Source organism: Empidonax traillii, unplaced genomic scaffold, assembly GCF_003031625.1.
Source record: "Empidonax traillii isolate 1590-97213 ecotype Southwest subspecies unplaced genomic scaffold, ASM303162v1 scaffold70:size1330859, whole genome shotgun sequence".
Lineage (NCBI taxonomy): Eukaryota > Metazoa > Chordata > Aves > Passeriformes > Tyrannidae > Empidonax > Empidonax traillii.
In genome coordinates this window covers 714,231-735,692 of record NW_020955263.1, presented here as the reverse complement: position 1 = coordinate 735,692, position 21,462 = coordinate 714,231, and the positions used below count along the sequence as shown (strand labels likewise).

The following is a 21,462-nucleotide window of genomic DNA, read 5'->3' as shown; positions in this document are numbered from 1 at the left end:
GGGGGGGGGGGGGGGGGGAGAGGGGATGAAGAGAGAGAGGGAGATATTCAGTCACCCAGATCATCAGGGGTTGTAGGCTGGATTTTTTGAGCATTCAGATAAACACTGGTCAATTCTGTGGGAGTTAACATTAAGTTGAAACGAACTTTTCAAGGAATTTAACACTTAGCAAGTCATTTGATTTTCCTTTTAAATGTACAATTCGTTCATATTTCCCTGAGTTCATAGTTGTAGTTTAGGGTGAGGGGTAAACCATGAGACCCCCACTGAGAGGGAAGGGTTTCTTTGTTTTGTTTTGCTATTTTGTTGCTGGTTAAATCTTAAGCTCAGAATTGTTGTACTGCGAGCAGCAATTTGTGCTTGACGGGACTTAAAAAACCAAAATCGTCGTTCGTGAAGATCGCTTGGACTTCATTCAGATGAGCTCGGTTATTGTATGGAGATCTCTTCACCCCGGGAGCAGGATGGCATCGGCGAAGCCGCGAAGGCAGCCCCGGTGCAGAGCTGTGGGTCGGTGCGGGCTCCCCTCCCTCCCTGTCCCCGCAGCCCCTCTCGACGGGCTTGGCTGCGCTCTGACCCAAACAATTTCCCTCCGCTTGAGGGTACCGCCGGGGCACGTCCTGTGCTGCTCCGGGAAAATCGCCCTGGCAAAATGACCCCGAAGCCTGCTTTGGTGTCCCGATGTCTGCGTGGGGGAGAACACACCTGTGGGTGCGTGCACGCGTGAGGAGGAAGGACAGGGAGCACGAAATACTAGTGGCTCTCCCGGCAGCCGTCGGTGCGGGGCGGTCCAGCACGGAGGGCTGGCCTCTCTGCCCGTGCCAAGTTCCCGGGCACTTTACCCAGCACCTGGACCCCCTACCTCCCAGCCCCGAGGGGCTCCCCCCTCCCAGGCCGGCTGGGAGGAATAGGAAAGGCTATAGAGGGATTATGCCGAGTGAAGTATCCCGGTACTCCTGTCTCCTCCGTCTCGGGAGACTTGGTCTCCCATGCAGAGGTAGCGGTGGCAGAGGGGAAGGACAACCGAGGCACAGGGGGACCGAGGCATCCTCCTGCCCTAAGGAGGACGGTGTGGACCCTGTTTTATGCTGGAGCACTCAGCTATCCAGAGGTGTAGGGAGAGCCCTTTTATCTGCGTGCTGTGACTCCTCGAATCAACTCTGAAGGTCTGTCCAGACATTTCCTAGGATACAACAGTTTTCACCTTCAGTTACAACACGTCTGCGTGTCTGGGGATGCTGAGGGGGAGGATTGCTACTCAGATTTGACTCTTATCTCGTTCCACATTCATCCAGTCTCTTTAATTAGATCCATGGGCTGTTTTTCTCTGTGGCAATAGTAACAGCGGACAGGCGATTACTTTTAAGTGTTATTACTCTAAGTAATTGAGTCTCTAAGTCTAGTGTGGACATAACAGTGTATCTACCAAGTGCAGTGTGGATGCCCCCATGTGCCGGTGGGACAGCAGCACTCCTAGAAGTGTTTCCAATTACGATTAGCTTCTCCTGTCCCTGCAGAGCGTCACAGCTGTCACGGCAGCAGGAGCCAGGCTCATAGCGCTAGTTACGAGCACTGGCCCTTTCAGTGCGTCAGGTTCCTGCACTACTGTGCTACTTCACGTAAAAGAAAGGGGTGGAGGTGGGAACAAGATCAATCTAAACAAAATCAGCACTCCTTGGTAAGCAGAGACCAAGAAATACAACTAATTAGGTTAGGGAGCTGGATGTCAGGGAGGGATCCTGTTCGTCACCCAGTGTCACTGCAAGCATTTCCCCTCTAGAAATAATCTCAGCAAAACAGCCACAGGTTAGCACAGGTATAATATCTGGGCTCTCTTTTCCAACTCCATGGGCTATGGTTGGGAGAGTTTGCAGTTAACCAGGATATTAAACAAATGGTGGCATTGTGAACTTGTTCTTTAAACAGTTCCACGCCAGGATTAGCTGTACCCACTGGCCTCTGCACTCTGGTCCCAACCGAAGGTGCCTGTTTTAAAAGCAGATGAGGAGCCCAAGTTCAGTCAAAGACTCGATGTTTATTTAAAGTATTTAATAGCAACAAACAGGGCCCCGTGGGCTTGGACTGCAGACAGCCGGGACATGCTTAAGTCAATTACACTTGACAATGCTGTAATAGTTGAGGGCAAGTGACACCCCTGGGCCTCCGGGCTCTTCAGGGCTACCAGGGCTTTCAGCCGAGGTGCCAGGGAGCCCAGTGGCATCTGCAATACAAAGGAGGTGGAATGTTGGCAGCAAATGCACAATTGGGGTCAGTTAATATGGGGAAGAGGTGGTGTTTAGGGCCAAACGTAAAAAGTAAAAACTGAAAGTCTATCTCTCTCTTTTTTACCCCCAAATGCCCACATAAACTTCTGTGAGGATGCTTCGTATGAGGCCGTGGATCTGATGCCCAGGGTGCCAGTGTAAACCTAGATTCACGCCCACGAGAGTGAAAAGAAAGCTTTCTTCTCTCCCTGGTGTGGACTCTTAAGGGACGCGTCACCTCCCGCTTCCCCGGCTCGAACAGCTCTGGTTCGAGAACAGCGGCGCCGGGGTGCCCAAAAAGGGCCGGGGCTGGCATAGTTTGGTGAGGAAACTTTCTCCTCCCGGCTAGGGCTGGTTGGGGTGAAGGTGATCCCATCCCCCGGCCGAAGCCCCGAGCCGCCGGTCGGGCGGGACCCGCGGGGAGCGCTCTGCCGCTGCCCCACGGGGGGCTCGGGGCGCGGGGCTGCGGGGGCAAAGCACTGTGTCTGGGGAGGGGGGCTGCCGGAGCGGAGCGAGGAGCCCTCGCTCTTTTGGTTCCTTTCCAAGCATTTTTTAGCGGAGGAAGGATGTAATAACATGCCACGGGCAATAAATCATAGGCTAGCTACTCCCCCTGGCTCCCCTCCCCCCGCCCGACGGTCCCGGCCCCTCTATAGCGGGAGGGGCGGAGGGGCTGTAGGCAGAGCGCCGCGACCGCCGGGACGAGCAGACCAGCGCCTGCCCGCGTCCGTCAGCCGCTCCAGCATGGACCTCCGCGCCCTGGCGCTGCTCGCCTTCGCCCTGGCCGTCATCTCCCTCTCGGAGGGTAAGTGAGTTGCGGGGCCGCGCCGCTCTCCCGCCTGCTCTCCGCTGACACCGCTCCTGCCGGCAGCCTGGCTAGGAGCGATGGTCCCGCCGAAATCCCTGCTCTTCCCCACTCTCCCCGCAGCCACCCCGCTCTCCCGGCTCAGGCTCCGGCCGCGGCTCAGATGTGCGCGTCTTGTGAGCCCAACCGAGGGCTGTGGTGAGCTGGAAGCAGGCAGGCTCTCATCTCTCCCTCCCCTCCATCCCTCCCTGGCGTTTTTCAAAAAGCTGGCCAAAGCGATCCTCTCTGCCAAACTCGCCCCAGATTGAAATCGTCTGGGGTAAGACTTTCAGCAGCGCTCGGTCTGCGGGGAGGTGCTTTGGCTGCAAAATATGCATATCGACTTTCCCTCTAGAAAAACCCAACCCTTAAAGTTACAAGAAATTAGAAACAGGCGGTTGTTCGATTCCTTTTCTGTCCTCTGTCGTGATCTATCTTCCCTCAATCAGTGCAGAGCTGAGCCAAAGCGGTCACTCGGCAGGAGTTTACCGCACCCCCGGCACGGGTGCACGGGGAGGTTTCGGGGGGCGCGGGGATCTTCGGTTACGAGAGGTCTGGGGGATCGCGCCCTGCCGGCCGCCCTGCTTTTGGTCTCGAAGGCAGCGGCCCCCGCAGTCATCCTTCCCACACTGCAGCGCTGTCTCACAGCCCGATTGCCCCACGCCAATCCCCGCGGTCCCGCGTGTCGCCTCCGGAGCCTGGCCACAGCGTCAGCTTCCCGGCTTGCTTGCCAGCTGCACCCCGTGGGAGCCGCCGGGTTCGGACAGCCTCGGAGACAGCGGCAACCCGCGCTTCTTGTCCCGCATCCCGAGGGAGCCCTGTGCTCCGGGGGAGCGGGGAACTCGCGGGGTAGCCGCACTCCCCACGCGTGGAGGGGCGAGGGTCCAACTCGCAAGCTCTGGGCATCTCCCGGATGCTCTTCCTACTTCTAGCTTCTCATCTGGCAGAGATTTGTCACCTCTTGCCCATTCATCGAAACCTCGCTGGCTGGGCACCTTTTCAAACCTTCACTCTCATCCTATTCTCCCATTCTGACGACCGAAACTTGGGTGTTCCCCACCCAGGGCGGTCGAGAATGCCCTCCCGTGCCCTCTTTGTTTAGCCTGAGAGAGTTAATTGCTCCCGAATATTTTCCCGATGCCTTTTCACAGTACTGTCCCCGCAACAGTCCCGTCCCGGCGGAAAACGGAGGGCACTGTCCTGTAGAGATTCCATCGAGCCGGCCCGGCCCAGGTGGGCTCCGGCCCGTTCGCCGGGATCCACCACCCCGGGGCTGCGGACGGGGAGGCGAGCGGCAGGTAGCGAAGGCAGACCCGGGAGATCACGGGTGGCAGTGCCAACCCCAGTCCCTCGCCGCCGCCGTCACCCCTTGCTCCGGGGAGCGCTGCTGCAGGTCCCGAGAGGCCGGGGCTGCTGGTGCCTGGGGACCTGAGCGGTGTTCCCTCGCCTCTGCAGGCGAGTGCAGATCTGGAGGCGTGGGAGCAGGGGACCGGGGCTCAGGAGCTCTCCCCCTTCCCTCTGGCAGCCCTTGGCTCAGGGCTGGGGGGCTCGCAGAGCTGCCCGGCTGCACCTCGGTTCGCTGCAACCCCGCCTGCACTCCCTTTCTTGCAGCGAGCGACAGCGGGTATCTTTATAGGGGGTAAGCGTGTGGGGACATGGCTACCTGAGTAAGGAAACGTCTTAAAAGAGCAGGAGAGAAACTAGCGTGAGGAGAGTGACCCCCACCGTCTTGCAGCCATAAGAGAGTTAAGTTTTTCTGCCTATTTCTTTGCGTCTCGTGTAGTGCTCTCAACCCTGATCCAGGTGAGGGCTCGCAGGGCTACCTTGTACTGGAAGGCAGGTGAGCTCTGAATTATTCCTAGTCACCTGGTAAAGCTCTATCTGCCTATCCCAGCTTTGCTTTCCAGGGAAATGGAGCTGTTCTAGACTTAAAAAGTTACCATCCATCTTCTGAGAATGACAAATGCATCCTAAACTGAACAGAAGTAAAATGATGCTTCCATCAAATGTTTTGTCTGTTCTTGTCCAGCCTGCTTGCCTGGATATAGCTTCCCTCTCCATTCAAGCATCCAGAGCTTCCTAGCCCCACACAGCAAGTTACTGATGGTAACTTTGCAGGAGAACTGGCAACTCACTTCTTCACTTACTGTTCAGTTTCAGTGTGGGTGAGGAGAAGCAGATCCTTATGGGGTGAAATAGGTATCGTCCAACTCTGAAAAGTCACCACTCTGTGAGAGGGTTTTGTGTGTGCTTTGTCTCTAGAATCTGCCTGTAAAGGTGGGTGTTCAGAGTCAGCAAAACTCAGCTTTGGGTTAGAAATCAATAAAACTACTTATTGTTTTTAAAAAGCCCAAACCCTAAACCCCTTCAAACTCTTCTAGTCGAGGCCAAAAGAGGTTCTTGTTTTCTTTTCATCTAAGTAAAATTAGGCTGATGGAATGACATTGAGATGTCTGACTAGCATCTGGCTCGCCTGTAACTTCTGACTATATTCTACCATTTTAACTAAATGTGCCAGACATTTAGTTAAAAGCTTTATGTACCATCAGTTGCACGAAAAACGTTTTCATCTAACAGAGCAATCAACAGACTACATTAATTTGCTCCATTGTGAGAATGGCTTCAGCTTGTGCTCAGTATTTGTTAGACATCAGAGAGTTCCCAGAGTTAACACTTGCAGTACGCATGTAGAATAATTAATCAGCTTAATCAGATCTAACGTCCATGGATTAATATGTTTCAAATTTTGAAACGAGATAAGGAATGTGTTTGCCAGCCTCAAAATAAGATCAGAAATGTCTCCTTCCTAAATTACGGCCCCCGAATGGCCCCTTCTCCCTCCTACTTTACGAAGGTAGGGGTTCATGTCTTGGGAGATGCCACATGCAACAGTTTTCCCTGTTTTTCAGCTTTGAGAGCACAGTGAACCAAGGGACGGTGGCAGGAGATACTGGTTCCCTCATAGTGGTACAGAGAGCTGACCTGGTCGGTGCCTGTGCTGACGCTCCCTGGTGCTCAGTGCCTGCTGCTGATCATCACCAAGCAAAGGGATTCTTGTGCTGGGGAGGGATTTGTCACTGAACACTGAATGCTAGGACTTCCCTTTTTCCTTGCTGTGCTGGATGCCTTTTCTTGGGCAAGAAACAACTTTGGGATTTACAGACGTGTTAGTCATGGTTAAACTTTCTCTGCTTCTGATTTCAAGTGGTATGGGATTGAAAATCCCACCTCGAGTCTCAGAGAGGAGAGGATTACATTATCAAATCATGATCTGAACAGTTCATCTCCTGCATGTTGTTTAGGTTAAAGCTTGCTTAAACTTGGTTGGTACAAGCTTGCAGAGACTGTGTCACTGCAGCTGTGCTGAGTGGTGGTGTATGACTGTATTGTTTCAGCCTCCCTTTCCAGTACAAGCTCACAGATGTGTAGCTATCAGGCACAGATTTGCAGTGGAAAATCCTAGTCTTCCTCATTCCCTTTCACATCAGCACTAACCAGTCTAAGGCATGTTCTTGAAGTTCACCCTGTAGCCCTCCTTCCTCCTCCCCCTGGATGGGAGCTTCTCCTCCCTTTTATTAACTCCTAGATGTTTGGACTGCCATAAAGCTGATAGAAAGGTCCTTCAGTTTTCTTAACCCAGATTCTGGTGCCAATCTAGAGGAGCTCTACTCTCACTAATTTCTCTCATGGGATCTGATTCTGGCTCATCTCTTGGTAGAGGCACTTGGAAAAAAACGACTTTCCTGAGGACAGGAAAATTTCACCCTGTTGTCTGTGTTTTTGTGTGCTAGAGACAGGCATCGATAAATGTGCAGTATATGTAGATCAGTTACCCTTTGAAAGCTGTCTCTTTTCTCACCTTCCTAGACATCTGTTTAGAGATTCCAAGCCTTTCTCTGCTCTTTAGCTCCCCATCTGCCTTTAAGGGAACTGGATTTGGATGCTGCAAGTACTCCTGTGAGGCTTAACCAACAGGGCCCCAGGTAGCCATGTGGTATCTCAAGGTCTGTCAGATATATATCTGACCATCTACACCATGAGCCAGACCTCCAGGATTAGGTGTATGAATTTAATTCCTCCCAGAGGCTGAAAACTGCTCCACTGGGAAATTGTTTAAAATCTTAGGTGCCTCTTCCCTGTGTTTGTGTTTTATTGTGCTTGGAGCTTTGAAACTCGCTCTCAGAGTGAGTACCTTACTCACATACACTTAGTCGCCAGTAATCGAGTTCTTCCATGGACAAATCGGGTAGCGGAGGCTGTGGTGGGCACCAGGCTGGTTTTCTCAGTTCTGCATGCATATACATGGCTGATTTTTAGCCTAGGGCATCAAACTTAATTCTGTCCCTAGCGATACTAGTGACAGAACTCTCCTCCAGTCTGGTGGCCCCTGAATAGCTCCACTTGTATTGAGGGCACCCTGCCTGATAACTGTCTCCTCGATTGCCATTACTTAGCCACAGGCTGGAAATTCAAAAGACTGAAAATCTCTTCTGTAAAACCGCTTGGATCTCACGTCTCTGAGCTGCACCTTCTTGTGCGGGTACCTCGGTTGGGAGTCAGAGCTGGCAGCAGTGGGGAAAGGTCAGCTGGGCCCTGGGAACGCCTGCAAAACCAGGGTTTTTCTGTAGCCAGTAAGTCTGCTGTGAAAAGCCTGCACCTGAGCCGAGCCGTTTTGATCTTAACTCTTTGGAATTCATCGCTTTCTTCTGGCTACCTTCTAATTTGGCCTCGGGTCAAAATCGTTTGAGTAGAACAACACCGAGGACAAGTGCCCCCTCTTTTGGCCTTTATCTTGTCTAATTACCAGGAGCATCCCTGCACAATGGAGCAGCTCCTTATTCTAATCTCTTCTACTTTACTTATCTCCATTTTCTTTCCCCTTTCTTTTGTCTTCCAAAATCCCACGCACCGTTATTGAAAGGCTGGGCACTGGGCTAAAGGGATTGTGCTCTGAGCTGTGAGCAAATGCTCTCCCAAAGATACAGCTTTTCTACTGCTTTTTTTCCACCTGCATGTTTGGAGGGAGTTCCTTTCTGTCGGCCCTGCTCTGAGTATCTGTGCTGCTGACCGGGAGCAAGAGGGAGTAACGTGTCCTTTCCCTCCCTTTGTCTCACAGAGAAACCTGTCAGCCTGACTTACCGATGTCCCTGTCGATTCTACGAGAGCAACGTGGCAAGAGCCAACATTAAGCACCTCAAAATCCTCTCCACACCTAACTGCTCACTTCAGATTGTGTAAGTCTTTTTTCATCTGGGTGCAAATCTCTGGTGTCAAAAAGAAGAGTCACAGACCTGGTACCTGCTCTGGTAGTTGCATTTCAGTCTATCTCATCCCATGATTCCGAATTCATCTCTTCACCCAAAATGTCAGATACAGCTGGACTCTGCTTTACCCCACATAAAGGAGCCCAGCTGGATGTTTCTCAGCTGTGTTCTGCCTCTGTGATCTCCCTGTGACTGTGTGATCCCATGTCCTCTTCCCGCGTGGGTATGTGAGCAGCCCATTGCCTTCACACCTTGGGGTAAAGACTTTACAGTGGGGTCTGAGTCTTCTAATGTTTCACTTCACCATAGAGTGCAGCTAAACAATCAGAAGGAGTTCCTGTATTTCCTGTATCCTCCACAGGAGGTACAGACTCTAAACGTGTGATGGCCTGATCTAGGAACACTTAACAGACAGTGATTGTCTCAGGAAACTCCAGCTGGAGAGAAATGATGGATTCCCAATGGAAAATAACCTCTTCATTTTTGCTGAAAAAGAAACCCTGGTTTTCAGGAAAAGTGGGAAGTTTTCTGTTTGTTTCTGTAGATCTCTGTGTGTGTGTGTTTTAGGAAAGGTTTTTTGGTTTATGGGTGACCCCCTTCCTTCCCTCCCAAAATTCAAGATCTTCAGAAGAAAAGAAATAACATTCATCTTTTCACTGCATGAGAACCTTACTACTATCAACTTCTCTTGACCTCTGTAAGAGGGTGTCAGTGACTAGATTTGGTATCTGTGCAATCCCATTACTAGTTTGGTCTTTGACCCATGTGTTGAGCCCTTTCTCTGGCAACTCAAATGCTGTAAAAATCCATTTTTGTCATCCAAAACATTTCTTCACTCAGAAAACTGGTGTGGTTTGCATGAGATTTCTCAGGAATGTGCATGAGTGTGTATCCATTCATGAACCAGTTTTTATTTATGTTTTTTTTCTGTTTTAAACCACTCTGGGTATATCATACACATTTTATCATGCATGCTTCTGCCTTAGGATTTGGTGGAGGACAGTGAGAAAAATGTAAGCCTCAGCTGAGAAATAATTTCCTTTCACAAAATGGCAAAACCAGCTGCGACTAACTCCGATCTCTACCTATAAACAATTTTGGAGGCAAGCATCCAAAATGCAAGAGTGCATGGATTTGTGATCTGGGACTGTCAGTGGATGTCATAAGGGTCCCAGTGCTAAGGCTTTGTAGAGGATTTAGAATTTTTTGGAGTAGTTTCAAGAAAATGACAGCATTTAAGAGAGGATAGAGTATATATTTATCTCTTAATTAATGTAGGATTATAGTCAATAGAGATAGATAAGAGCATGAAATGCAGAAACAGAAACATCTCATGTTCTTTTCCATTCCTGCCCCAAATGTGATTGTCTGTGGTACATAGAACACATGAACCTATAGTTAGCCATCTTTTTGTTAGTTTAAAAAGTAAGGTACTTAAAAACCTCCTTCCAAATACTCTTGAGACATCATGAGTTCGCACTAGGTCTTTATCAAAACAGGAGGTGAAATAGAATCAAAACTAACATATGAATTTCTCATCTTGATGGTTTTAAGCATTATATAGTGAAGGTGTAAATAAATAAACAGCTATTGTTTTCAGGAATAGGGAATCTAAGTGATACATATAGTTGCCAGGAAATATTTTGTGGTTTGTTTTTGGTTGTTGTGTCTTGGTTTTGGGGTTTTTTTTGCACAAGTACATTTTTCTTTTTGGTTGAGGGGAATTGTACCTGAAAAAAAAAGTCTTAAGAGCAGGCTTTTGTCTTTCATTCTATTGGAAGTCATCTCTCCAAATCCAGGGAACTCCTCTGCCAATGTGTACTTCTACAAAGCCCACACTAAATTCCTTTTTTTTCAGTGCAGGGAAAAAAAATTTTTAGCATGCAATTAATTGCATTAAGTAGACACCTAAACCAAGTAGTCCAAGTTAAATGCTCCATATGATTGCCTACATCTCTTCTGTGACTGCACAAGGAGCAGGGGCTGACAGGCTCAGAAATAAATTTCTAAAGAAGTCAGTGTCTTAGTGTTAGGTGAGAGGTAATATTAGGTGAGAGGAATTGTGTTGTATGTGGCTGGAGACTGGTTACGTGTGTTTTTCATTCTGTGTCCTGTGAGGCCAAGAATTCCCAGGCATTGCTAACATCAGCAAATCCATTCTTACATTCTGTTGGTATCACTTCACTGGAAATGCTCCAGCTTGGCACTGTTGTAAGGGAAATATGAATTAGGCCCATTCATCTCTTTATTGGCGCAGAGGTTGCAAGACGGATCTTCAATGTGTTTATGTTACAACTGTGTTGTTGCATAACTTCAGACCAAGGAGCCTTTTTGACCTGTTATTTCTTATGCCATGGTTTTATATTCTGCAGATTTCATTTTATAAAGTGAGGAATATTTTGGCTCCCATCCAGAAAAATGTTTAAATGAGTACTGAACTTATTCATATGGGCATTTCCATAAAATTGCTGTTCTTTGCACTTTTCCATGGCAGGCAGCCTGTTTAAAGGGGAAATTTTTGAGCAGCTGGGGCAGAGGCAGGGTGCTGCAGGGAAGGTGGGAGATAACAGCACTCAAGAAGCCCTGAGATCTCTGGAGGGCGAGACCTGCTGATGAAAAGCTATTTGTCCTGCTTCTGAATGAAAGATGCAGATAAGCACAAATTCAAGGCTGAATTCAAATTAGATAAACAGTATGGTATGGGTAGTGCAGCTTGGACATCTAGGAGAACCCCTCTGGGAAGTTTATGAGGGGAAACCTGCCTCTGGCACTATGGTACTTACAGTTGTCTTCCTGATTGCAACCTGTTAGTTTAGTCTTGTATAATACAAAAGGCTAACAGGTGACCAGACCCTGTCTTTCAGAAAACCTAAGAGGTATGGTTTCATGTTTGTCATCAAAACCTGTGAAACTTCAGTTCTGGGTTGAGTCTGAAAGATGTTCTTAACAAATTCCTTACAAAACTTACTTAAATTTACCATGTCAGTATTTCCAAATGAATTTTTTCCTGTTGTTGGCACTGAACAGCCCAGGTATGAATTGGAAATCTTAGATTCAAATTCTGTATTTGTCCCATTTGTCTCTCATGATTGCCAGTACAGACCACAAGAGCCAGTATCAGAGACAGGTGGTACCAGTGCTTCCAAAACAGTGATATTTATCATGTCTTGAGGATGGGTTAACTGAGAGCAGCACTGGCACCCAAGGAAAATAAGGCACCCAGGGGTGGGGGGTGGGGGTGGGCTGAGGAATGCTGCACATCAGACTCACTCTGACTTCTCTCCTTTGGCAGTGCAAGGCTCAAGAGCAACAGCAAGCAAGTGTGCATTGATCCCAAGTTAAAGTGGATCCAGGAATATCTGGAGAAGGCTTTAAACAAGTAAGGCAAGACACAAATGGACTTAACAGCTAACATCCTGAGTTATTAAAGGGTAGAACACTAAGGGCTGGCTTTTACCATGCGGACAAAGTACTTGTGGAATCAGATATTGTTTTGAAGAAGGGTTTGGAGTTGACCTAATTTGTATTAAAACAACAGCTTCTAGTATATCCTAGATGTTAAACGAAGAATTTTGCCAGGGTTTGAGGCAAAATCTATCCCAATGAATATGTTCTGGGGTCCCTAACTCATTCTCTTTTTTAAAAAAAGCTGTTCTCCCAAGGAAAATTCTTCCTTTATGCCCCCTCCTCCCCAAGCCAAACTACAATTACTTCAGAATCTATATCATTTCAGGGTCTTTGAAGCCCCTTCTCCATGTTATACCAGGACTCTGGTTGCACAGGCAGCTGAGGCCTGGGGCACTAAAAATTGTTTCTCTGCTGGCCAGTGTGGAGTGCTAATAATGTCGGCCGAGGTGAGATGTGCTGCCATGAATAAGGCTTTCCCATAAGGCCAGGGGCAAACCAGCCAAACTTGGCAGATTCAGCCTCTTTAAATCTGAATTTATTACCCTTGAAAGTGGTTGATCATGTCTACTGTGAGGTGGACTCATCCCATCTCTGTTCAATATTACATCAAGAAAGAAAGAGCAGCACAGAGCATATTTCCTTGTTGAGCTGCAGGGGAGGGCTCCAGCCTTCCAAGTTTAGAAGATGAGACAGGTGACGGTACAAAGCATTTCCTTGCTCTTGATCTAGCAGGGCTGCTGTTGATCCAGCAGCAACATTTTGGCCATCAAGCCTACCTGTGCACTCAGTATCCCTCTCACCCTTGTCCACCACATTCCCACCCCTCAGTAACTGCGCTGTAACCCTGCTAAACCTTCTCCCCCCTCCATCTGTGGGGTGAAGGCAGGGCTGGAATCCAGTGATTTGCAAAAGCAATGCATTATTGGGGAAGGTACGGCCCCAGGGCAGATGCGAGGCACAAGGTAGTTGAATGCCCTCCACTGTTTGCTTTGTAAATGCATCTGCCAAACAAGGGGTAGAGTTTAAAAAAAATAAAATTCTTTGTTGTCCACCTCGCCCCCCCTCCTCCACCCCCCCACCCCCCCACCCCCGTGTTCTTAAGATAAACAAGGGGGAAAAACACTATCAGAAGTAGAGAGATCCCTCCATGTGTCCCTTATCACCACACTGGGGCCAAGACTGAGGAGGAAGAAGGAAAGAAGTCAGCTAACTGTGATTCCAGCCCTGACAGCTCTTCCCATCTCATCCAATGCTCAGTGCCTTCTTTGCTGCCAGCACTCAGCCCTTTTGTCCTTTGGACAAATTCTCTGCAAAATTAATCCAGGTTCATGCTGCTAGGATGGCAACTGAACCTAAGAGTAGGATGTGGCTCATGCTGACTATCCTAGGGACTTGAGCTACTTTGTTTTACAAGTTGGGAAAGTCCTCAAGCTCCTGCTTGAGCTTCTGTTTGCTGTCATCCCCAACCTGAAACTTAGGAGGCACTTTAGAAATGTGTAGGGTTGGGCAAATGTGATTATGTGCCTGTCTGACTTAAAGGAACAACTCAGCTGGAGCACGTTCTGCTCTCACTTCCACTAGCAAAGATCTGGGGCCAGCTCTGCTGAAACCGATGAGTCTGCCTGATCTCCAGCCAGATTCTGGGTTTTGTTTACCTAATGCTAATACAAAAGTAATTCTGCTAATTTGGTGTATTTCATCCTGGTTTACACTGAGTAACAAAAGAGAATTTGGTCCCAGCTCTGTGAAATGACAGAAAACATATATCTCCATCACCTAATCCTGTAATCATTGCATTGTTTTCATTTTCCAACTAGTAATCTTGCACCAGTGGCATTTTCATGCTCCGCAGACAGTCAGGGCTCTGTCTGTAGCATTTTCACAAGGCATGTTTTTGATATATTTTAGTGCACAGCTTTGACTTCTTCAATGAAATGTACTTTGGAATATATTTATAGTGAATCAAATAATTCATATATTTGAATTGGAGCCATATGAATGTTGGTAGTTTAAAACACCGATATCCCTCTAAACTACTAACAGCTTGTAAAATGAATCTATATAGATCTATAAATGTTAATGTAGCTATCAGTTTCAATCAGCCATATATTATATTTTTTCACTTGTACTGAAATTGTATTAAATGTGACATTACCCTATATGCACTAGCAATAAAATGGCTAATTGTTTCATGTTATGAAAACCCAATTGTACATGGGAATTTATTTTTCTGGAATAAAATCAATACGTTTTGTAGAAAGGGCTCTTGTAATTGTTTAAGTAGAATTCAAACTGTGAAAACATCTTAATCTATACCATCACCTCAATATAAGAATATCTTTGGTGTTATAACCTGAAGCTAAGTTCAAGGAAAAGTTCCTAGAATAGTAGTACAATACAGTTAATTGTGAAACCAGAGATGGTTTTTAGCAGGGAATTATTTTGCTCATTAATTCTGCTTAGGCTTTATTATTGCCTTATATTCATCACATCTCCATGTAATATACACACTCATGAGACATCAGTAAAATACATTCAGGCTGTCAGAAACTCAAATTCCTTAACTGGCTTTAAAATCATTGAACAGCTGCTGTAGCAAATATCATTCAACATTCATCCATTTTATAGACAAGGGGCAAATAAGTCCTTCCTTGAAATTGCTAACAAATCCTCTATCACTTCCAGGCAATCTTAGTCATCATTTGCAGTACACTGACTCTCTTTCCCTTCTCCCCTTGTAAAAGGATATGCAAAATGAGGCCCTTACAGAGTTAACAGAGCCCAAAATAAACAGAGACCATCTTGTCCACTGTTCGTGTTAATATAATCCCACTGCAGAACTTCTCTCAGTCCAAGATGCTGGAGTCCATTAAACTCAGCCACTACTGCAGGCACAGAGGAGAGAGCTGATGGATCTGGAGAAGATAATAAAGTCACATGGGAAAAACCTTTACTGGGAGAAAGGAAACTCCCAATGCTGCTGCCTTCCTACGTTGTGTTTGTAAACCCTGGTGTAGCAGCTCTTCCTAATTTCTGACCTCATTTGTAAATAAGGGCTGAAGTCCAAGATGCCAGAACAACAACCTCCCAGAACTCCACCAAGTGTGTGTGGGGTGAAGGCCCCACATGGAGGGGGACAATACAGGTTACTGTCTTTATAGCCTTGTTTTAAGGCACTGAATACCCACAAATTCCCTCGGAGTAGCTATTGGTTCTTGCTGATGCGTTTGGGAAGGCTTTGGCATTTTGGGTAAAAGGGTTGTTCTGGCCTCAGAGTTTCCAAATGTCCTGCCACCAGGGCACTTTAATTTGCCTAGCATTCCTCTGAGGCAGAGGGTATATGAAAGGGGATGTTATCTTCATTTGCACCCTATCAGCAAGATGTGAAAGGACCATAGGATAAATGTGAATAAGGCCTTTGTATATGGATAATTTATGGCAGTCTTTTTTGTATTTTTCTTTTAATTTAGACCACGTCATCGCACTCATAAAAAAAAGCAACAGAAGAAACGGGGCCCCCTCTGCCCTTCCCGTGCAACATCACTAAAGTCTCCAGGGAGAAAGAATGGTAGGAAGCATTAGTTTCTGAGCTGGGATACTTCAGGTTCAGATCCCTGCTCTTCCACTGACCATCATATGGGACCTTGGGCAAATGTATTAGCTTATCCAGACCTCCATTTCCCCCCCATATTTGTTGAGAATAACATCTCTATCCTTCCTGCAAAGGAGTACTATACAGATAAAACTCTTAAAAACAGGGAGAAACTTTAGCTACAACAGATGTGGGAAAATTTTCCCATTTTACTATGAGAAAATGCACACACAAAGCGGTCAAAATAACACTGAAAAGTCAAAGTCAAAAACAGGGTAAATGTTTAGGAGCTCTCTTTCTTTTAGGTCCAGTAACCAACTGACAGAGTTTAAATATAAATAATAGCTGTGAATTTGCCACTGGTGTTTTTTAATGACAAAATCAGCACCGCGTGGTGACAACACGATTTGGTGCATGGGTGACTGGTTGATGCCTTTCCTATGGGAGATGCTAGGCCAGTCCCAGAGAATGGTGCTATAAATACTAGTGCTCTGGATGTCCCAGTTGTTTTTATTATCTCATCAAGGTGGTTTGTCCTGCCTTTATGCACCAAAAGAAGTAGGGTTTACTGCTGTGGACTATTGGAAAAGATATCTCCAGAGAGGAAAATTTTCCTCGTGGCTTAGTCATCCTCTTTGTACCTGGATGTGTTTCCTGAGACTACTTCTACTAGGAGTAGCCACAGCTGTCTCTGGCTGTGGTCACATAGGCTTAGTTGTCCAGCAGACGTTGAAAGGGATGTTTGACAAGGCACACTGGGACATCAGAATTTTTGAATAGCTAGTGTTTACCCTCTGACACTTGTAACTCAGCCTGAGTGACCTCAACTAGATTGCAAAAGGTTGATCAGCCTGGAGCAGGAGTAGGGGTCACTTAACACAAAACCTGGAGGCCACCAAATTAGCTGAGTGAACCATATGCACAAGATGCTTGTGCAACTTGCTTAACCCACACTCTCTCAGGTACCATCCTCACACTGAGATTGGGAGACTCATTGTGTGTGATTCCCACCCTGAGCTCCCACCTCAGCACTTCAGGCCTCAGACACTTACTGTGCAGCACGTGGCTGCCTGCCCTCCCTGCCACCCCACCTTCACTGGGCAGGTGGTCACCACAAGCTCTGCTGTGCTCCCCAGCTGTTCACAGAGGGAGAGTCCCAGAGCAGGGAGCCCATGGGGATGGCTCCTGGATGGGCAGCACACTGTGTGCCTCTGCTCTCCAGCCACCTCATGGTGGAAGCCAAACAGCAACAAGAGCAGAGCACAGGCAGCCTTTTATGTTCTTCCATCCTCACAGAGACCTGGCACACTCTGGAGCAATCTGTGATCTCCATCAGTTGTGGGCTAGGGGCAGGTGGAGGAGGCATTCCCGGTGCCACTTGCTCCACTACTGGGGCCGCTCACAAATGATTAATCTCTCATTTCCCTGCTGGTTTTTTTTGCTGAGTTTCTTTGCCCACTGATAATTCTCTGCTCTGGCTTTCAAGTCCAGAATAAGCTTTCTAGCCAGCCTTCCTCCTATGTTAGTTCTGAACACCTTACTAACTGTGATGAGCACAACCTGCCCAAAATAACACCCATTGCTGGGTTTGCCCTGTTGAGTCCCAGTTGCTCCTTGTGGAGAACTTCTCCCAAAATGTTCAACAAATACTGGTTGGAGGGGCTACAAAAGAAATGCCTTTGGGTTAGTCCAAACACAGATCTGCTGTTTGACTAGGCCTGATATCAAAGCTCTTGCAACTGAAATAAACCTTAATAGTGTTTCACTCTGTTCTTCATCAACAGGAGGTTCAAGATGTAAGAGTCAAGCATTGTAAGCCGTCTACAGGATTTCTTACTGTAGGACCCAGACAGCAGATAACCAGTATTAGGGAATGAATACATTTTACTGTTATCATGCAGCACAAAAGCAACGCTTCACGCATTTCCAAAGGGTTTTTTTTTTCTTTTTTTGGTTTTTTTTTCCCCTTGCACAAATTGGCTTGCTTTCACAGTGCTATTTTTATATAGTAAGATGTAACTATTCAAAAAAATATATGTTTTTTACTGGTTGGTTTATTACTTAGCACTGGGGGCAGATACCAATTTAAACTTGCCCTATGTTATATAATATTTTATTACCCTTGTTATGTAGAGGTCCTGCTTTATTTAACTTTCTCTTGGTTCATGCAAGTCTCCTGGAGTTTTAAACCGAGAAGGACATGAACTGTACAGTGCAATGATGTTGTGTAAGTAGTGGAGGAACTCCTTGCCTCCAGAAGTCATAGAGGCCAAGAACATAGGAAGGCTAAAACGCATCAGATAAAAGTAGACAGCATTACCCTGGGTGGAATATTGGGTGAGGGATTAAACTCAGGGCTACAGGGCTAAGACCCTTCTCTGAAGATCAGAAATCTTGGCCACAGCTATGAGCAACTGGGCCAATGGATGTTTGGTATATCAAGGTGCCAGTACTTGGTTTGTAGTTGTGTGTATTAGGATCCACAACACCAATCTGATGTCAGCTGGCATTTCCTATGTTCCTGTGTTTCTGATGACAAATTTAGCAAAAAAAAAGGAAGGAATGGGTTATTAAAGCTCATGACCGTGTTGCAAGTTGCCGGAGAAGTCAGATATGCTGCCATGCACCAGGTATCTCTTCCCACCATCCACAGGAGGTGATTTCAGCTTACCTGTCTGGCTTTGCACTGAAGTAGGCTGAGGTGTAGTCACTCTTCACTAATGATGCTGTAGGTCTGCTACTGAACAGTCACACCTACCTAAGGGCAGTCACATCTTTGATTGCTCTGGAGATACCCAGAAGAGGATATCTGGACATATCTTTGGAGAAAAGAGAAGCCTGGGGCAAGAGAGGGTCTGCCTAGTGTTTGGAAGGAGTGGCATTTCTTGTGTGTGGAAATGAAGGCCACTGTTCACCAGCAGTCATGGCCTTGTTTGATGGCGAACGGATGAGCCTCTGGAATTTCTTTTGCAAAGAACAGCTGGGGACGGGCACCACACCTTGTACCAACCCCTCTCTAAGCCAGAAGTTTCTTTTTCCCGATTCCTACCTGTAAACACAATATCTGCTATATAGTATATGGAAAGACACCTGCAGCACTGATAATCGTGCTATGTTGTGCACTGGGAACTGGGGGGAAGCACATTAGTGCAGCACAATGCTTGTTTTTGTATGTATTTTTGTCTGTATTGTAAACAAAAAAATGTTGTAAGATTGTCTCTTTTTTTGAGCTGGTTGCTTCAGAAGGAATCTTCCCTCTTCCCTGCAGCCTGTGTTGGGAACACTGAGAGGAAGTGTTTCACTGATCACTCCTTTTTTGTGGTAGGCATCTTTAGTGCCGAAGTGGCACTTTGTCTAGCCAGGGACTACATTATTTCCTTGTGGATTCAGGTAAAAATCTTGTAAGTATTTTCATCTCTGCAAAACAGGGCTAGTGCAGAGAGTCCTTCAGCTGGGACCACATCACCTCATTTGCTTTAAAGCAGAAACCCAACTGCTGTGCCTAAAATGTTTGTGTGTGTGATTTTTACATTCCTTCTCTTGTTATCATACCAACCTGGTGCTTTAAGTATTTTTTGTCTCTGTTTTGAAAGGTCTGGTACCACTGTATTTGACGAGAATTGAAGTGTTGTTTTAGTGAGTAGGATCAGATCCCCTCTTTAAAGGCTAAAGACAGAAAGAAATTTTATGAGAAAACTAGAGTTTCTAGTATCCTCCCTGGAACTATACTTCATATCTTAAGGTCCATCTCCTGTCCCACACATGCACCTGCAATTGCTAGTGGTTTGTGAGAGGCAGATGTGTGAGTGTCAAAGCCAAGAATGACTGCAGGGAAAGCATGCAAGAATCTTGGTTTTGACACAGACACAGAAGTTCTCCTTCTCACCCAGGAAGGTGCATTCTTCACGTATGATTCCTATCAAAGGACATGTTGAGGTCTGATTCATTCCCATTGGAGTAAATGGAGAATTAAATAATTCTCTGATTTTGATTAAGCAGTGTATCTTGCTAATGACAACATTTGTTCACTTTGGCTTTCTGGTGAGAAGATGAGTTTGAAGTTGTGACTGTACAGCTTTGCCAGTGCTCTGCTGCAGTCCTCGTTACCATGGAGTGCATCTGGGGTCAGCACCATCAGGGAAAGGTCCCTGGGAATATGCCAACCCCACATTACAGCCTAGGCAAACAGACTGCTTTGACAGGAACATTGAGATGGGCAGTGCTGAAGCACCCCAGCCAAACCCCAGGATCCCAGCTCTGGACAGTGTAGCCAGGTAGAGGAGATACTCCAGGAAAGGGTGTCACCTGTCAATCGTCTCTTCTGGGTGCAAACTAGTAGGTGCTGCAGGGGTAGACTGTGCTAAACGAAGGGCATTAGCTCCTGGGAGAAATCCATGAGCAGCAGCAGGAAGGAAAGGCACTCCATGCAAGGCTGGGGAACATGTACAGACAGGTGGTGATTGTCTGGGTGCCTTGTGGGCCATCTGCCCCTGACATTTCTTAGGACCCACACAGTGACCTGTGCCCTGACACCTCTGTGCTGGTGACACTTCACTACTTGTATAGCTGAGACCACTCAGGGCATGGGGCTGCTCTCGGGGGACAGCACCATGTCCCTCTCTCACCTGGGCAAGGTTGAGCACAGCGTGAATGCAGATGTGGCACAGACATGGCAGGAGACTTAAGTGAGAATCTGATAAAACCTTTCTCTTGCTTTAAACCAAAATTCAACCTTGAGTGGGAAGCTTTGCTCTGTGCCTGACATTATTTGCGGGATGCTTTGGGAAGAGCAGCCATGCCTTTCGCACTAGAGAAATCAATCCCTGGGCTGCCCCAGTGCACCACGTCATTCCTTCCCTACACCATGACTAGAGCAGGCTGAGAAGCAACACTAGCAGAATCTCGCCTGGGGAGAGTACTTGGTTTTCCTTTCTGCCTTTAACTGTTGACCAAAGACAGAATCAGGGAAAGGAAGCGTGAGGAGAGGGAGTGAGGTAGAGAGCAGAGCACGTGTGAAGTGGAGGGAAAAGAGATGACACTGAACTGTGCTTAAAAAGCAGCTTCCATAAATGTGAAATCATCATGTGGGTATTTTCAATGTGCAGCTGTCGAATCCCAAGGTTGGATTATTTTTTAAGACTAGATGGTATTTATTGCTGTGTAATTTTTTTATTTATACTAGCTTTATACTTGTATGTATGAATATCTTATCTGAATTCTGCCTGAGGAAGGATGAAGGGTGACTTTCTGATGTGTGTTTAACTAAGGTGTTTTAGAAATGGTGACTGTTTATTTTGCAATGAAGGCTAAATTTGAAGTTAAATATACATTTTCTGTTGAAATTGCAGTTCCTATAAAATTTTTTGTGGCCATTTTCCATTTGTTAGCCTCTAAAGGGTCCTTCTTTTCCCTGGCAAATTGTTTTGAGTGATGTGTTATAGTACCCAGGATTTTTTGTGACCTCATCACCTAATTTTTTTTTTTTTTACTGATATCACACCAAGACAAACCTTGTCTGAAAAGATGAAACCCTGGTGGCCACAGAGAAGAAAATGTGTATGAAAACATGTAATAAAAGGGCTGCATGCTCCATCTTCCACTCCTTAACAACTCCTTTTTGTCAGAATTGTCACAATGTGGTAAATACTGTACTTTATATTTTTATTAAGTAAAAAGAAATATCTTCCCAAATAATGTGAAAAGGGTTTTTTATTTGTGTTTCTGTAAGGCAGCTTTTATGGAGGAGTTATATTATGCTTTTGAAATTACTCCTTTCATAGAAAATTTTAAAAATAAACACTTTTATATTGTTGTAATTTCTCCCATAAATGTGTATGCACCTAAAATTTTCATAATAAAAATGTCTATCTAAATTAAATTTTTACTCCTAATTTTTTTCCTCACATACAAAAAGCTACAAGTTGTGCTCAGGAAAAACATTCAGAGATAGTTTAAATGTCCAGTTTCAAGGATGCTTCCATATAGTCCCAATGGCTCAGACTCTGCAGGGAACTTGAGGCAAAGGGCCCATGGGTCTTGCAGGGAGAAGCAACCTACTAGATTGAAATGGGCCATTTCCAAAGAGAAACA

General features: G+C 46.4%; 1 protein-coding gene across 1 annotated transcript; it reads left to right on the top strand.

Annotated features, from left to right (window-relative positions):
• The first annotated feature begins 2,955 nt into the window (after window positions 1-2,955).
• Window positions 2,956-21,041, top strand: CXCL12 (C-X-C motif chemokine ligand 12). The gene is made up of 5 exons (XM_027880478.1): window positions 2,956-3,069; window positions 8,225-8,342; window positions 11,665-11,751; window positions 15,251-15,348; window positions 17,157-21,041. The coding sequence occupies exons 1-5, from the start codon at window positions 3,009-3,011 to the stop codon at window positions 17,186-17,188; spliced, it is 396 nt and encodes a 131-aa protein (XP_027736279.1). The 5' UTR covers window positions 2,956-3,008; the 3' UTR covers window positions 17,189-21,041.
• Window positions 21,042-21,462: the final 421 nt, after the last annotated feature.

Excerpts from the sequence above, each read along its gene's own strand:
- CXCL12 (XM_027880478.1), top strand. The coding sequence starts at position 3,009 with ATGGACCTCCGCGCCCTGGCGCTGCTCGCCTTCGCCCTGGCCGTCATC. Across the intron at positions 3,070-8,224 it reads CGTCATCTCCCTCTCGGAGG|AGAAACCTGTCAGCCTGACT; the intron begins GTAAGTGAGTTG and ends TTTGTCTCACAG. Across the intron at positions 8,343-11,664 it reads AACTGCTCACTTCAGATTGT|TGCAAGGCTCAAGAGCAACA; the intron begins GTAAGTCTTTTT and ends CTCCTTTGGCAG.